We start from the raw sequence: 17,293 nt of genomic DNA, 5'->3' as shown, positions 1-17,293 counted from the left end.
TGGGGGAAGTCATAAATGAAAAACCAGGAAAAAGACAGTCTTTAGGGCTTCACTTTTTCTAAGGACTATGGTAATCCTTTAGAGATCCCTCCCCTTTGCCACACTTCCACTGGGAGCCATCCTGCTCCTTTGGGCATGGATCTCCTTTCCCTGGGGCCATAAAGGGTGGCAGCTCCTTTTCACTAGGTTTGTATATTCCAGCTTTGAAAGGCAAACATCTCCCTGAAGACCTGCAGCAGGTAAGGGCTGGGAGGGGTGAGCTCAGAGCAGGCAGCTGGGAAGGGCTGTGGATGTTCAGCTTCACTCTGCTCTAAGGACTGCCCAGGGGACCAGCACAGAGTGTGTCTTTCAGCTCCAGCCATGAGCAGAGATGCTGCCATGGAGGTTTTTGGTGAGGCTGCACCGTACCTGCGCAAGTCAGAGAAGGAGAGAATAGAAGCCCAGAACCAGCCATTTGATGCCAAGACCTACTGCTTTGTGGCTGACCCTGAGGTGGAGTACACCAAAGGGAAGATCAAGGCTGCACAGGATGGGAAGATAACTGTGGAGACAGAGGATGGCAGAGTAAGTGCATTTCTCCTGGCCCTGCTGAGGGACCCAGGGCATCACTGGGGAGGGCAAGGAATGGGGGAAGCACCAGAGTAGCTCAGACAGGAAATCTGCCCTGCTCTGCCCTCTGACTGGGACCAGCACAACCTCCAAAGAAAAGCATAGCTCTGGATGCTGGGATACAGTCATTCATTGGATTCTTAGTTTGGGCTTTAAAGAGCAGGCAATGCTCTAAACCAGGTTAGGTCATTGCCTTGCCAGTCTTGGCATTCTTTGACCACTGCTTTTAACACTTTTTCAGTTAACACTGTCACATCCACTGATAAATTCTTTCCTTTACTGGTAGCAGAGCAGACAGATAATCTGAAAGTCCCCTCTGAATGTGATATTGTCAGTGTCACTGGCTGCAGTTTCCCAGAGGAGCCTCCAAGGTGTTACTCTTCCAAAAACGCTGAAATGTCATAGCAGCTCATGTCCTGACAACTTTTGTAACAATAACTGCAGAGGCTCAAAGAACCACCTCAACCAACATCTTGGCAGTAGGTGCTACAAGAGTTTTAGAAAGCAAGTAAAGGGTAAGCAGTGATCCACAGCAGTCTCAGGGAAGTGACTGAGGCTGCACCAGGCTGAGATGCACAAGGTCCTGCTTTCCTAGGACCTGACTATTTTATGTCCATTTGGACTTTTTGCTCCTGTAGTGGCCTGTGGGAAGGATTTCCACACTTTTAAAATTGGATTAAGTGTAAAGTCCTTCCTTTTCTCTGCTATATGCAGCATTATTTTTTCTTTCACAAGGAGTAGAAGAGAATAATTCTTCCTTGCTATGGCCGTGGTTCTCTCTGCTGTTCCTGACTTTCCAAACTTTGAAAGTGTCTCCTTTTCACCACCAAACTCTCAAGTTGTACTCTCTTCATAGAAAAGCTATTTCATATGTGTGACCATCTTTGTTTCTCTTCTCTGGAGCATTTCTAGTACAATTCTATCCCTTCTAAGAGGTGTGATCAGTAATGAAGGTGTGGATGAACTGATGGATGCATCCTACATAACACTCCCTTCTTTTCTCCCTTTCTTTTCTAACTATTCCCAATATTTTAGAGCTTCCTGCCCTCTCCTGAGCACTGAGCTGCCATTGTGTTAGTAGTGACTCCAGGTATGTTCTGTGAGGAGCAGTTAATGCACAATCTCTTGTTCTATATGGAGACTTCCTGCGAGTCCTAATTGCTCAGGTGTTTGAATGCTTTAGAAAGGTATTTAGGGATACATATCACAAAGCTGCTTTTGAAAACTGGGCCTATAATTCTTGCTTTCTCAAAGGAGTCCACGACCATTCCACTAGTCAGGACTTGAGGTAAGAAATAGTGTTCAGTCTTTCTGAATCAAATATGATTCCACACTCTTTCTTCCTTGCCTTGGACTAGTCAGCTTGGACCAGTCCATGGGAGCAACAATTTCAGCAGTGGATAAAAGCAGTGGGATAAGTCAGCTGAATAAATTACAGCAGGATTTTCAAGCTCTTTCATGGTTCAGAGTGGCTGAGATGAGCTGCTACCAGCTGTGAACATCTGCTTTCCTGTACATCTTCTGCCTCCCCCCCATCTCCACAGCCCCTGGCTGTGTGAGGGAGCTGTCACCCACAGTGTGAGCTCAGCAGATGGTGCTGTTTGGAAGAGATAGAGCCATTCTTTAATTAGGAATGGCCACAGGCAAGAGTGGAACAAGTCTGTCCCAAAGCAGGATTTGCTATTGATGAATCTTGTGCTGAAGACTTGAAGTTCATAAGCAGCAATAATGTGTGGAAAGATCTGGTCCATCAGAAATCCTGTCTTTGTGCTTGTAGCAGTTCCAGGACAGTAAATGTACATCGTGTCAGTTTGACAGTATTGTAGAGCTCCTGGCTGGCAGCAGTGTTTGCCCTGAAATAGCCATATCCTGTTTTGCACAGTTAAACAGAAAGAAAAATAAGAATTAGAGCAGCCTTACAGATGTTCTTACTTCCCTGAGTTTGTGTCTCAGTGTGTACTTCAGAAAGGACTGTTGAGAGTTGCTGAATCAAGGTTCACTCTTTCTTTTTGAATTATAGACAGTTGCTGTCAAACCTGATGATGTGTATGCCATGAACCCCCCGAAGTTTGACAGAGCTGAGGATGTGGCCATGCTGACCCACCTGCATGAACCTGCCGTCCTCTACAACCTCAAGGACCGCTACAGCTCCTGGATGATCTATGTAAGTTCCCTCTTCTGGCAAAGGAGAAAGTACAGCCACAGGAGCTGGACTTCAGTGACTCTTCTGTTCCATTTTTTTTCCTGCAGACCTACTCGGGTCTCTTCTGCGTCACTGTCAACCCCTACAAGTGGCTGCCCGTGTACAACCCGGAGGTGGTGTTGGCCTACCGAGGCAAGAAGCGCCAGGAGGCCCCTCCACACATCTTCTCCATCTCTGACAACGCCTATCAGTTCATGCTGACTGGTGAGTTTCTCTATTTTGACCAGGTTCATAGAAAAAACTGTGTCAGAAATGCAGTTCTGCCAAGTGCCATTCCACTCCTGCCATGGGCTTAGTCACCTTTGCAGGGTGCTACCCCAGCTCCTTGGTCTGGGTCATGGTGTAGGTTATCTGCTTAGTCTCCTAATTACTGTGCAACTATTTTAGCTCTGAATGATGCAAAACCTGCCCCAGACAGCTTTCCCTGTCTCCTGAAATTTTTTTTTATTTTTGAAGCATCTGCTGTTGTGCTGCACATTTATCTGCATTCCTGGTCTAAGTACTAAGCTAAGGACCATAACAGGGACCTCTGCAATGGGCAGTTGCAGTTGGATAGGATACACTACCTGGGAAATCCCTAGTCAGCACACCTGAACGTGGCTTCAAGCAACAGCAGGTAGATTCAGAACAGAGCTGGTAGAAATATTTTCACCAAAATACATGGGTTTAGTTTGAATAAAGTCCTGTCCTATATTAAATATCAATAAAATTAGAAATAGTGAAGACAGAAGCAAGAAAGACTGCAGCAATGGTGGAGGAGAGAAGACAAAAAGTAGAGTATAGGGAGGGGAAGAGAGGAGGAGAGAAGACCACGCAACTTTTCAGTTTTGCCTGCAGAGATTTTGTTTCATTCCCTCTGATGGACACCAGGTCACAGTTGCCTGAGAACCAGCACTTTTCCCTACAGCTTCTCTGACTGCAGGTATTTTTCCCTTTGACAGATTGTGAAAACCAGTCTATCCTGATCACGTAAGTACATCCGTCACTTTGGGCTTTGTGTCCAGCAAAAAGGGGCTGGATTTTTCTTCACTCTGTGCTCTCTTTCAACAGTGGGGAATCTGGTGCCGGGAAGACTGTGAACACAAAACGTGTCATCCAATACTATGCAACCATTGCAGCCAGCGGGGACCCAGCCATGAAGGAGTCTGGGATGAAGGTGTGAGGAGGAGGGGTTGGCAAGGGGCAGTTCAGGATGTCCACTTGTGGCTGTGGACAGCACTGGTGACAAACATTTCCCTCAAGATATCTTTTATTAGCTTCAGTCACTCTCTCAAAAGGCAGCAGGACCAGGGGCTGATGTGCAGGTACGACCACAACAAATACAAACCACTGGAGCTGCCACTGACACTGCACAGGTGTAGCTTTACCTGGACTGAAACCAGGTCTGTGGGATTGGTGTCCAGGAAGAATCAGAGGTTTCCTCACATGGATCAGTCTGTCCCTGTGACTGAGACCTGAGAACTCTGACAATGAGAGAAATTCTGAATAAGAGGCAAATGACTCATTCACTATTTACCCCCGGTGCTGGTTCTTGGTGCTGGAGTCGAGAAGGTGCTGCAGTAGCACTGCACAGCTGAAATGAAGGGCACATGGCTGCACATACAATCATGCCATAGAGTCACTTCTTCCTGCCACAAAGCTCATGGTGTTTTTCAATAATTATTCAATTATTCCTGCAGGGTACGCTCAGGGATCAAATCCTCAGCGCCAACCCACTGCTGGAGGCCTTTGGGAATGCCAAGACGATGAGAAATGACAACTCCTCACGCTTTGTGAGTCATCCTGTGTCTGTCTCTGCCCTCCTGCATTTCTAATGCTCTTTACCTGCTTGTTAGTTGCAACTGGGAGCCCCTGGGCTAGGAAAAATGTTCTTGTTGACCAATTTTCATGGTTGGTTGTGAGATGCTGACATGTTTGCAGCTGTTTCATGCTCACAGCTGTGTGTGGGCTGCAGCAAACTGTTCCCCATTATCTAGATTTGGATTTCTAAGCTAATTCAGACTGATTTGGAGGTGCCACTGAGACTCAAGAGAGAAAAACAGAGATTGCTGCACTGACCACTATCTTTTGTCTGCTTGCCAGGGTAAATTCATTCGTATCCATTTTGGAACCTCTGGAAAACTGGCATCCGGTGACATTGAGACCTGTGAGTGACTGAGGGGGGCTGACTGCTCTGCTAGAAGGCAAAGAGCCTGAAAAATTTCTATGCATACATATTACAGACCTGCTGGAAAAGTCAAGAGTCACTTTTCAGCTGAAAGCTGAGAGAAGCTACCATATCTTCTACCAGATCCTCTCCAATAAGAAGCCTGAACTGCTTGGTAAGGACAACTATCACCTGGTGACATTGAGTAAAGTCACTGTGGGAAACATTTCCCCTCAACATGCCAGCTCAGTGATGGAGGGTCCAGTGGCAGCTGGTGCCATGTGTCACACGTCCCCAGGTCCCCCTTTGGCAGTGCCTCAGGCTGTGCAGAGCAGGGACACTTTGGTCATGCTTATTTACATCCCTGACATCACAGTGTTGGCCAGGCCAGGGATACCTGCTGTGCACAGCACTGGTGTCTCCATGTGACAGGGACACACTCAGGGTTACTCCACCTCCCATTTATTCTCCCTGGGTAAGTTCTAATACAAACTGTGTGCAGGTGAGGTACAGGGGTGAATGGCTTTCCTCTGTCTTCCTTGTCTCTTAATAGAAAACCAAGAGTTTGGGATGAAAAAGGAAGGAGAGCTTGTGACATCTTGCTGAGCCATTGTTCCATCTTCCCTGCTAAGCTCTGGCTCTCACTCCTGTGTTTGCCTTTCAGAGATGCTTCTCATCACTGCCAACCCATATGACTACCCCTTCATCAGCCAAGGGCAGATCTCTGTGCCCAGCATTGATGACCAGGAGGAGCTTGTTGCCACAGATGTGGGTACAGTTAATGAGAAGAGACAGTCTCACTCTTACTCTCACCACTGCTATAACCAGCTGATCTGTCTGGTCTGCAGGCAGCCATTGGCATTTTGGGCTTCAGCCCTGATGAGAGAATGGGGATTTACAAGCTGACAGGGGCAATCCTGCACTACGGAAACATGAAGTTCAAGCAGAAACCACGTGAGGACCAAGCAGAGCCAGATGGCACAGAAGGTAATACCTTCATGGCTGTGAGAGAACTGTTTCCAACTGGTTTCCATACCATTTTTCACTAGAAATGGTAAGAGTTTTCCAGGAGACATGCAGTTGTTCCATAATGACCACAAAAAAAAAAAGTTTGGCTTTCAGCTTACCAGCTCCAGCAGAGTCACTTTCTGCATCCACTTTATTCCTGATGACTCCGCTGAAGAACCTTGTGCCTAGGACATATTATTACTGTAGTGTTCACAAGTTTCTAGTCCCACATCCAGACTTGGGCTGCTTGGGTGACATTGTGAAGAAGTGGCTCTAAGGGGAAAACCACTCTTGTCCCATTACCAATGCCCTCACAGGTTCCACCACACCAGCTGGGGCTGCCGTAGCCACTCCATCACGAGGAGCAGCTCTACAAGGCTGTTCAGAAGACTAAATGAGAATGTTAGTCAAGCTTTGGGGATGGGCTAAAGCCACTCACATTGCAGGTTTCGGAGTGAGCTCTGGCTGGTTCCAATGCACTCTGTAGGTCCAAGCTAAGAAAGTATTTCAGCTTATGATTTTGTTTTCCAGAGGCTGACAAAGCAGCATATCTGATGGGCCTGAACTCAGCAGACTTGCTGAAAGCTTTGTGCTATCCTCGTGTGAAAGTGGGAAATGAATATGTCTTGAAGGGCCAAACAGTGGATCAGGTGAGTGTCAAGGAGCAGCAGGGACCATCCTTTGCCTAAGGGAAGGAATGGGTGCAGGTCACAGCTGAGCTGGTCAGGACCATTAAGGGCTGTTAGTGCACTGTGTGGGCTGTGTAGCTGGGCATGCTGAGGGGTGGTTTATTCTGGTGAGGCCCTGGCAGTGCCCTGACAGAGGTGTGTGAACTATCTCCCTGCAGGTGCACCAGGCAGTGAATGCCATTGCCAAGTCAGTCTATGAGAAACTCTTCCTGTGGATGGTGATGCGCATCAACCAACAGCTGGACACGAAGCTGCCAAGGCAGCACTTTATTGGGGTCTTAGACATCGCTGGGTTTGAGATCTTTGAGGTTTGATTTTATACAGCACTCTCAGACTTCTGGCTGTCTTTAAATTCCTTTTCATTTTTTTTACTTCTATGACCTTTCCTCCTCCTCACCCCAGTGCAGCCCTCAAAAACAGGGCAAATCTCTCTGAAGCTGCTTCTGCCTTTGTAGATCCATCACCTATTTTGTAAGAGAAGAGACATGGCAGAAGCATAGCCATGAATCTACTGTCCCCCTCCCCACAGAATCTGCATTTAGTGACATTGGGGCTCTCCAAAAACATGGCCAGTGCAGGCTCCAGCAACCATGTGCTGCACAACACAACTTCTCTGTAAGCCTGGACTACCCATGGTGTATTCTTTACACTGTTATCAAAACCCTTCTGAGACAGCCTGGCTGACTTTGCTATGACATCTCTGTGAAATAAATTGATTGGAGGCAGTTTAACATTACTAACACACTTACTCAAACATTAGTTCAACAGCTTTGAGCAGTTGTGCATCAACTTCACCAACGAGAAATTGCAACAGTTCTTCAACCACCACATGTTCATGCTGGAGCAGGAGGAGTACAAGAAGGAGGGAATTGAGTGGGAGTTCATTGACTTTGGGATGGACCTGGCTGCCTGCATTGAGCTTATAGAAAAGGTGAGTTTCTTAAGCATCTTTGGCACTCACACAAATTGGATCTGGAAGGGATTCTTGAGAGTGTTTGCATTGAGTGCCTTCAATGCAGTCTCCCTGTGAAGCTTTCAGGTCTCCTCACCTCCTCTGTTCCTTTAAACATCACCTTTGTGATTAATTATCTGCTGACTGCGAATGTATTCTGTCTTCTAAAAAGACACTACTCTTTCTTTTCTTTCTTTCTCTCTTTTTCTTTCTTTCTTTCTTTTTTTCTTTCTTTCTTGCTTTCTTTCTTTCTTTTTTTAATTTTTTTTTCTTGCTTTCCCTTCCTTCCTTCCTTCTTCTCTTTCTCATTATAAATTGTCATTTTTCTTTGCCATATTTACCCCAGTTGTCCTCTGCATATTGGTTCCTGCTCAGGTTTCCCTCTCAAATTCAAAGCCTGATGTCTGCTTGCTTTTTGTTCCTTCTGGGTAAGGAGAAGTCACTACTATATTCTAAGAAGTTACTACACAGTTTTTGCTTGGCTTCTTCTACACTGTCTGTGTAGTTCAAAACTATTTATGAAAATCTTTTGAGTGCTTTTGAATATCTTGCCAGCTGTTCACAACAGATCTTGCTTGCTTGCTCCTCTCAGACTAATTCTCTATAAAATACGTCCATACTTTAATTTGAGCATTTCTTTCACTCTGTATTATTATAACTTGAATTTATCTTATTTGAAAACACCCTTTTTCTATTCAGCCCATGGGCATCTTTTCCATCCTGGAAGAGGAGTGCATGTTCCCCAAGGCAACTGACACCTCTTTCAAGAACAAGCTCTATGACCAGCACCTGGGCAAGTCCAGCAACTTCCAGAAGCCCAAACCTACCAAAGGCAAGGCTGAGGCCCACTTCTCCCTGGTGCACTACGCTGGCACAGTGGACTACAACATCACTGGGTGGCTGGAGAAGAACAAGGACCCCCTGAACGAAACTGTCATTGGGCTGTACCAGAAATCATCTGTGAAGGTTTTATGCCATCTTTATGCTGCCTTTTCTTCCGTAGATGAAGGTAAGATCAGAGGATTATGCTTGTTCCTACTGTACCTGTCATGTGACACGAGTCACTGTTGAGCCAGTGCTCACGTGCCGTGTGTTAGACACACAACTATAACCCTGTGAAAGGGATCTGCAGCTGGGCTGTCATCTCATTTTCCAGCTGAAGGTGGTGGAAAGAAGAAAGAAACCAAGAAAAAGGGCTCTTCCTTCCAGACTGTATCTGTGCTCTTTCGGGTAGGTGTGTTCTCTGCTGGGAGGGCAGTGCTGTCACCCCTGGCTGCACAGGATCATCAGCCCCACTTTCTCTGTGGCCACTCTGTGGCAAGTTACCTTTGGGATATGGCAAAGGTTGAGTTCTGCTTTGCTGCTGAGGTCCAGTGGGATGGTGGTGGAGAAGGGAGATGATGTGCTTTGTCAGCACGGGTAGCTGTCTTGGCTTTGCTCTTTGGTGCTACCAACATCCTTCCCTTCTTTGGCTGTCACTGGCTTCTTCCAGCATGTGTCCCTCTGAGAACATTGTGTGGCAGCCAGTGCCTTGCAGAAAGTGTGGGCAACACAAGTTATGTGTTGCAGCCCTGATGCTGCTGTCATGCATCAACACCTGAGGCCAGGAACAGGCTGGTCCCTTCCTGGCAGGATGAGGAGTGCATCATCCCCTAGCTGGGACATGGGCCATACTCAGAGTGTGTCATTCTTGCATGAGATTATTAAAGAGTTGCACTACCCTGCAGAACAGGTGACTTATGATGTCATAGACAAACATTGATTTTGTAGCTCAATTATATTTTAAATATATGTAACTAATATATCTAAGTAATAAAAGAAAGAAATTAATCCATTAAAAGCAAGAAATTAATCCATTTATTTATTTGATCAAAACTTCTTTTGATCAAGAAAGACCATATATATAAGAGCTTTTTAAGAGCTCTTATGATCAGCCTTGAACTACTAAAGGACACATTTTCATTTTAAGACAGGAGGAAAGTTCTCCAATTGTATCCACTGTCAGTAGCCATTTACTTTGCTGATGCCTACACAGAATTGTAGAATATTCACTAGAGGAGTAAGGAAAAACTTCTGAATTTTTATTTTCGTCAGAGTCAAATCCCACTGAGAACTGAAGTAATACAGAGATTGCAAATGATCTCTGTTTTACAGGAAAATCTAAATAAGCTGATGTCTAACTTGCGAACAACTCATCCTCACTTTGTGCGTTGCATCATCCCCAATGAGACAAAGACCCCAGGTAATGCATAAAACACAGATTAGAAAGGGGCAGAAAGAGGAGTTGACCAATGCTGAACCCATTAATACATCCCCACGTTGCTCTGTCACAGGCCTCATGGATCACAAGCTCGTTCTGCACCAGCTGCGGTGTAACGGTGTCCTGGAAGGTATTCGGATCTGCAGGAAAGGATTTCCTAACAGGATTCCATATGGGGATTTTAAACAAAGGTCTGTAATTGCATTCTTGTGTTTGCATCGAGCCCAATTCATTTGAGAGAAGAGTTTTGCTAAACCAGTCAATGATACAGTTGCTAGGAAGAGACTACTTTAATATTTAACAACTATGGAAAGCATGAAGACATATCTAGTAGGCATGGTCTGTATGGGCAGTGCCCACCCTGAATACTGTACACCAAAACCTATTTTCAAGTTCATTCATGTTCATCTGAATGTTTGGGTATTCGTATTCTTTGCTTTAATTCTCAAATTTGACACAAGCTTGTTTCAGGAAAAATACAGAGGGTGGTCTATGCACATCCTGTATTTAACCACTATCTAGTAGAGGTTTGAAGAATGTGGTTTAATTAATTCTTACTAGAGTGGTTTCACTGAGAGAAAATTGTGTTAAACCAAATACCACTTTTTGATGAAATGCCAAGTTTGACTGGCAAATAGGGCTGCAGTAACAAAAGGGACTTGAGCAGGACATCTAAGCTAGTTCCACATGGCCCTCTCATTTTGTACTGAGCTAACATTTCTACATGCTGACATTTCTACAGCATTAGCACATTAATTTATAAGTAAAAACCCCATGACCAAACAATCTTAACTTGGGAACTGCTGTGCAAATGAGACATTTATAAATGGTTGCTAAATTCAGGGCAACCCAGCTGGGGTGGTCTGCTCGTTGTGTTTGAACAAAGGCAAATGTAGAGTCAGATCTCTAAGAACAAAGAAATCACACACACCCCCCTTACAGGTCTGGGCAGGGTGTGCTGGAGAGCAAGACACTGAGAAGGGCTGAACTGGTATTTGGAGCACTAACAATGTCCGGGGGGGTGATGTGGGTGGGCAGATTTGTGAAAACAATAGGAGTGGAATAATCTTTCAGTGTAGGATTAGGAAGTCCACTGCTGGATATTATGTCTAATTCTGGGTTCCATGCTTCGGGAGGAACAGGAGAAGCTGGATATGGTTCAGAAAAGAGCTACAGGAAAAATGTGAACTCAAGTGCAGGGAGAGATTGAAATCAAACTCTGCTGGTGAGGCCCTGGCACAGGTTGCCCAAAGAAGCTGTGGTTACCCCATCCTTGGAAGTGTTCAAGGCCATGTAGGAGCAACCTGGGCTAGTGGAAGGTGTCCCTGCCCATGGCAGGGGGTGGAACTGGATGATTTTTAAGGTCCCTTCCAGCCCAAACCATTCTGTCATTCTGTTTAACTCATGAAATTGCACGTTAACAGGTGATTTGTTTTTGGTGTTGAGAACCTACAGATGCAAAGAGGATGTAAAGCAGGAAGCTGTTTGCTAAAAGACAAACTTAAAGAGTCCAAAGGCGTGACCTGAAAAAGGATGTTGTCAAGGTAGAAGTGAAATATTACCTTTCCTACAGTGAGGGTGAATAGTTTACCTGGGACACTCCTGAGGTTTGAAGGCTTCAGATAAGACAGAAATTTTTTCTTTGTTTTTTTTTAAATATATACTAGCTTAATCACAAGAGGGCTGAATGAACAAGGGTCTGGGAGGACTACGTGTCGGTTATACAGGCAGTCAGATTAACTGCAGCAGTTCCCCTGTTCCTAAAATCCATTCATTCTTTGAATTTACAGCTACCCCAGTGAGCTGTCCCCCTACAACAGTGATAATGATTGTGACACACATGAGCAGAGTCTCTCAGGTCCAGAGAACAGACCATCCAAGCCCTCAGTCTCAGTGAGGGCTGTAACACATCTGTGGATCCTACTGAACTGACCTGCTGCTATTTGCTGCTTTTCTTACAGCTTTGCTATTTGAGGCTGGAGGTGTGAGTCAGACTCAGCCTTCCTCTGTATCTTCAAACTGACAGCTGTTCTTGTGGCATCCTGTGCACTAAAATGATATTGATGGGTAAGTTTTTTCCTTTATTTTGTCAGATACCGCCTTCTGAACGCCGGTGTCATTCCAGAGGGAAAGTTTATTGACAGCAAGAAGGCATGTGAAAAGTTGCTGTCTTCCATTGAGATAGATCACACTCAGTACAAATTTGGACACACTAAGGTAAAATGTTTAATTTTGCCATGCAATGAGAAATCATTCATTGCATTGAAATGTGAGCCCAGCAATGAGTGATCTCTGTTCCTTGGCTGCAGGTGTTCTTCAAGGCAGGTTTGCTGGGTGTCCTGGAAGAGATGCGAGATGATTGCTTAGGACAGCTGATCACACGGACCCAGGCTTTGTGCAGGGGATACCTCAGGAGACTTGAGCTCAAAAGAATGTTCGACCAAAGGTGTGTGTCCTCTGCGAGGTCTGATTGCTCAAAGATGGGCTTTATTCACAGTACTGATGGAGCTCTTTGCTTTCAGAGAGTCCATCTTCTGCATCCAGTACAACATCCGTGCATTCATGAAAGTCAAGCAGTGGCCCTGGATGAAGCTGTACTTCAAGTTGAAACCTCTCTTGAAAAGTGTGGAAACTGAAAAAGAAATGGCCACAATGAAAGAAGAGTTTGAGAGAACAAAAGAAGAACTGGCTAAATCAGAAACCAAGAGGAAAGAACTAGAAGAGAAAATGGTGATTCTGGTGAAAGAGAAAAAGGAGCTGCAGCTGAAAGTACAGACGGTACGTAACTTAAACCATATTTGGCTCTTCAGATTACATCAGTTTTGTCTGAGTGTTCAGGAAAGGGCTGAAAGCAAATTCTGTTATTTCATGTTCCAGTCGCTTAATGAGCAGGTGATTTCTGCAAGTGTCAGTGCCAAAGCGTGACAATGAAACACATTTCTGTTTTCTGTAAAAGGAAAATGAAAATTTGGCTGATGCTGAAGAAAGATGTGACCAGCTGATCAAAGCAAAATTCCAGCTGGAAGCAAGAATAAAGGAGGTAATGGAAAAGCTGGAGGAGGAAGAGGAAATAAATGCTGATCTGGCAGCCAAAAAGAGGAAACTGGAGGATGAATGCTCTGAGCTGAAGAAAGATTTTGATGACCTTGAGTTAACATTGTTCAAGGCTGAAAAGGAAAAGCATACCACAGAAAACAAGGTGCTTCTTATTTCTGCTATTTGCATGTTTAATAACAGTTGCTCTGTCTGTGTATAGGCTGTAAAGGTTCAGTCAACTTGAACACTAACAGGAGTTCAAGTATAAGGAGATCCATGGGCCTGGTGTTGAATTTGGTCACAGCTGTTGGGCACGAAAACCAACCCAGAATCATACAAAAATTCATAAAATCAAAGTTCAACATTGTTTTGTGACTTCTGAAGGGTTGATATATAAGCAGAGATATTGTATAGTTTGACCATATAATGCAAGTAAATAAGACTCTTTGGCAGTCTTGTAATGACTTCATTGCCTGTGTTCATTGATCATGTAAAGGCCAAAGTTATTAGTGACCTTCAAGTGCTTTGCCTTACAATAGGTGAAAAATCTGACTGAAGTAGTGACAGGTTTGGATGAGACTGTTGCAAAGTTAGTCAAGGAGAAGAAGGCCCTGCAAGAAGCCCAGCAACAGGCTCTGGATGACCTGCAAATAGAGGAGGACAAAGTTAATAACCTCACCAAAGCCAGGACCAAGCTGGAGCAGCAAGTGAACCATGTGAGCATGTTCAACACAAGGAGAAGGGGCAGATTCTTCAGTTGTTCCATCAGTTGCATTTATATATGTTTCTGTTACAGGTTGAAGGATCTTTAGAACTGGAAAGAAAAGTGTGCGTGGATCTTGAACGAGCAAAGAGAAAGCTTGAGGGAGACTTGAAACTTGCACAGGAAACCATAGTGGATCTGGAGAATTATAAACAACATTTAGATGAAAAATTAAGGAAGTACGAGGAAAAAAATGTGACAAATTTACTTTTTGGTTTTAACTGGACATATTTTCTTTTTATTAAAAGAACATTTCCTTCACAGGAAAGACTTTGATTTTAATCAGAAGCAAAATAAAATTGTGGAACGGCAGAATTCAGGTGCTCAATTGCAGAAGAAGATCAGAGAATTGCAGGCAAGATACTTTATGTAACTATTTCGTCATTACTGTTTGCTTGTTTAAACTGCAGTAACATGAACAATGCTTGTCCATGGTTTGGCATTGGCTCCATCAGACATGGGGGAAGCAGCTTCTCACAGAAGCCACCCCTGCATCCCCCCACTGCCAAAACCTGTTCACACAAGCCCCATACAACAAGAGAGAGCTGAGACCTAAAGTTACAATGAGTGGATCCATAGGTCCTTTCCTGTCAGTAACTCTTTGCCTACATTGCCAAAACAGTGGAATTTGAAAGGAGTTTGTTTTGCTTATAACCTCCAAAATAAGGGGCTTGGTGTTCTCCTGTGACTAATACACATTAAGCTAAGCAGTGAATTACCTGTTCCCTATTTAATTCCTGATGTGCTATTCCCTTGTTATCCAGGCCCATGTTGCAGAGCTGGAGGAGGAGACTATGAGTGAGAAAGCAACACGGGCAAAAGCAGAGAAGCATCGTGGTGAGCTGGCTCAGGAACTTGAGCAAATCAGAGGAAGCCTTGAAGAGGCTGGAGGAGCCACCACTGCTCAAACAGAACTTAACAAGAAGCGGGAGGCAGAATTCCAGAAGATGCGCCGGGACCTCGAAGAGGCCACGCTGCAGCACGAAGCCACGGCTGCCGCCCTGCGCAAGAAGCACGCGGACAGCACAGCTGAGCTGGGGGAGCAGATCGACAACCTGCAGCGCGTCAAGCAGAAGCTGGAGAAGGAGAAGAGTGAGCTCAAGATGGAGATTGATGACTTGGCCAGGAGCACAAAGACCATTACTAAGTCCAAGGTGTTTCTTTACAAGTTAAATACTTGAATTGCCAATATTTCTGTCTGGTGGGAATTTAATGCCATACAAACACACAGGTTTCACTTTCTTACTCTCTTTCAGGCTAATCTGGAAAAAAGGTACCAGACCCTGGAAGACCAGATGAGTGAGATGAAAGCCAAATCTGAAGAGAACCAGAGGAATTTGAATGAGATGGTGATACAAAAAGCCCAGCTCCAGACAGAGTCTGGTAAGGAAGGCACAAAGATGTGCTGAGAGGATATTTTTTTCCTTCAGTAGCGAAGAGATTCTCTAGTTACTGTGCCATGAGTGAGACCTAATTGTTCATCGGTACAGGCCCAGGTAACATTAGTAATAAACCAAAGGAAATGAGTTCATGAGGGACACTTTAAAGTTCATGTGCCAGTTGCAAGCATTATTTGCTTAGGTAAATGATTCCCAGAATGATGTGACATAGCTCACTTACTTCATGCAGGGGAATTGTGAATTTGGGACAGTCCAAAATTATTTGAGCAACCTGTTAGAACTGCCCAGAGTGCACATGTTACTGTGTGTGCAGCATCTGCTTTGTGCTCCCATCACGGAGCTTGTTGCTGCACCAAACATGCTCCTTGGAACTGCGTGAGTGATGAGTGTGAACACTCCTTGGTCTGGTTGACTACAGGGTCAGACATCCCAAATCCCATCTGATGAAAACAGGAGCCCAAGAGTCTTCCTGACTGGTCCCTCAGTAAGATCCTCTGCTGAGCCAAGAACTGGGAGTGGCCTTCAGGTGCTGTCCCTACTAGGGAGAGATGGGTGAGAGTGTGTGTGTGTGAGTGAGCCGTGGAGGAACATGTGGATGTGCTGTGTTCAGAGTTGCCCAGCACTAATAGTAACAGCTCGAGGCCACTAAGTGTAGGAACTTAATTGAGAAAAGGTGTTCCAATAAATATCAGATGTGATCTCCTTTCCTTCTCAGGGAAAAGGGAATGTACAACACTTCTAGATGTCATGTGGGAAAACATAGACCATAACCAAATTTCTTCTTATTTTCTTCTGGGTTATCTTTTGAAAGTGGTCGTGCTTGCAAGATGATTCTGTGATTCTATGACCAGTTTGTTGTAAGGTCATTGAGCATAGTGCTCAAGGGGAATCTTAGAACAAAACTGAAAACTTGAGAAAAAATGTAAAATGGCTCAGGAAAAATCTGAAAAAACAATATTGGAGGGCTACAAGAAGTTCCAAGAATTCTAGAGATAATGGCATGACCTATAGGCACCTCTCCAAGAAACGAGACAGGTGTACTTCAGCCCACAGGACAGAGGGTGATCTGGAATATATGTTTTCCAGTTATTGTAAATATTATAAAGTGAAACTTTAGGGTTTACCTTTTGTATCAGAGTGTTTGTATCACCAATTATAGGAAGCTGCTAAAGCACTTTTTGTCAGCATAAAATCCTACTGCTTCAAAATGAAAACTAGGCTTTAAAAGAAACAATTAAGTGAATTTTCTAAAGCAAATTTGTCTTTAGGGAAAAAAAAATTACAGGATGTTTAATCTGGACAGGACTGAGAACTTGTCCTCTCTTGTCACAGGTGAACTACGCCATCGACTCAAAGAGAAAGAGACTGTAACGCTGCAGCTGTTGAGAAGCAAACAGGCACTTACACAGCAAATGGAGGAACTCAAGAGGCAGTTAGAGGAAGAGATTGAGGTAGTGTGAGCTACCGAATGCATGCAGGGCTTCAAAATGTGTCAGGGTCTCGGTTCACTTAAAAAACACTTTTGGAAGTTTGTAAGTATTGCCCACAGACTGACACAATAAAATTACTCTTGAGAAGGATGTGTACAGTGAGCACTGTGTTAAGTTCTTTGCAGATGACTGATTTAAGTTTTTAAATTTTAAAACCATAGTCCATGTGATTTCTTTTGCTTCTGTAGCTGCAGGGAAGAAAAGTTACAGCATATGCCAAGGTGGAAGCATCAGTCTTGGTCTTTTCTAGGCGTAGAGCTGAGAAAAGTTGGTGGCAGCTGAAGGCAGCTGCCTGAACACTTGAAAAGCCCCAGCTCTTTGCCCTCTGCCCAAGCTGCAGTGACCATATTTGAGGTGTGCAGGGTCATGGGGTTGCCTGCTGGTCACAGCCAGCACAAATACATAATATTATGGGTAATGTTTAGGCCAAGAACGCCCTGGCCCACGCCCTGCAGTCCGCTCGCCACGACTGTGACTTGCTCCGGGAACAATATGAGGAGGAGCAGGAAGCCAAGGGGGAGCTGCAGCGCGCCCTGTCCAAGGCCAACAGCGAAGTGGCCCAGTGGAGAACCAAATACGAGACGGACGCGATTCAGCGCACGGAGGAGCTCGAGGAGGCCAAGTACGTGGGGAGTGGGATGAGCTGTCCAGATGTTACATATATTGTGCAGGACATAGATCTACTTCTAGTAGCCCAACCTGAATTATTTTAGTGGGGTTTGCAATACTCTTAATTA

At 44.7% G+C, this 17,293-nt stretch overlaps 1 protein-coding gene across 1 annotated transcript; it reads left to right on the top strand.

Moving 5' to 3' along the window:
* Positions 1–324: 324 nt before the first annotated feature.
* On the top strand, positions 325–17,269 carry LOC113971667 (myosin-3-like). Its single transcript, XM_027691819.1, has 28 exons — positions 325–564; positions 2,630–2,773; positions 2,860–3,016; positions 3,754–3,781; positions 3,863–3,968; positions 4,492–4,584; positions 4,895–4,958; positions 5,035–5,133; positions 5,623–5,726; positions 5,807–5,945; positions 6,498–6,616; positions 6,814–6,963; positions 7,416–7,586; positions 8,307–8,616; positions 8,764–8,837; positions 9,762–9,849; positions 9,941–10,058; positions 11,961–12,084; positions 12,177–12,313; positions 12,390–12,645; positions 12,824–13,066; positions 13,443–13,619; positions 13,700–13,845; positions 13,931–14,021; positions 14,431–14,820; positions 14,923–15,049; positions 16,399–16,517; positions 16,982–17,269. The coding sequence occupies exons 1-28, from the start codon at positions 361–363 to the stop codon at positions 17,267–17,269; spliced, it is 4,266 nt and encodes a 1,421-aa protein (XP_027547620.1). The 5' UTR covers positions 325–360.
* Positions 17,270–17,293: the final 24 nt, after the last annotated feature.

This window comes from Neopelma chrysocephalum, unplaced genomic scaffold (genome assembly GCF_003984885.1).
Source record: "Neopelma chrysocephalum unplaced genomic scaffold, ASM398488v2 Primary Assembly neopelma1_84, whole genome shotgun sequence".
In the NCBI taxonomy this organism is placed as follows: domain Eukaryota; kingdom Metazoa; phylum Chordata; class Aves; order Passeriformes; family Pipridae; genus Neopelma; species Neopelma chrysocephalum.
Note: the sequence above shows the minus strand (reverse complement) of the source record. Positions and strands in the feature narration are given on the sequence as shown.

What these genes read in the sequence shown, in the direction of transcription:
- LOC113971667 (XM_027691819.1), top strand. Translation starts at nt 361, where the DNA reads ATGAGCAGAGATGCTGCCATGGAGGTTTTTGGTGAGGCTGCACCGTAC. An exon ending in ACAAATTTGGACACACTAAG is followed by an intron (nt 12,085 to 12,176) that starts GTAAAATGTTTA and finishes CCTTGGCTGCAG; the next exon opens with GTGTTCTTCAAGGCAGGTTT. An exon ending in CCAGCTCCAGACAGAGTCTG is followed by an intron (nt 15,050 to 16,398) that starts GTAAGGAAGGCA and finishes CTCTTGTCACAG; the next exon opens with GTGAACTACGCCATCGACTC.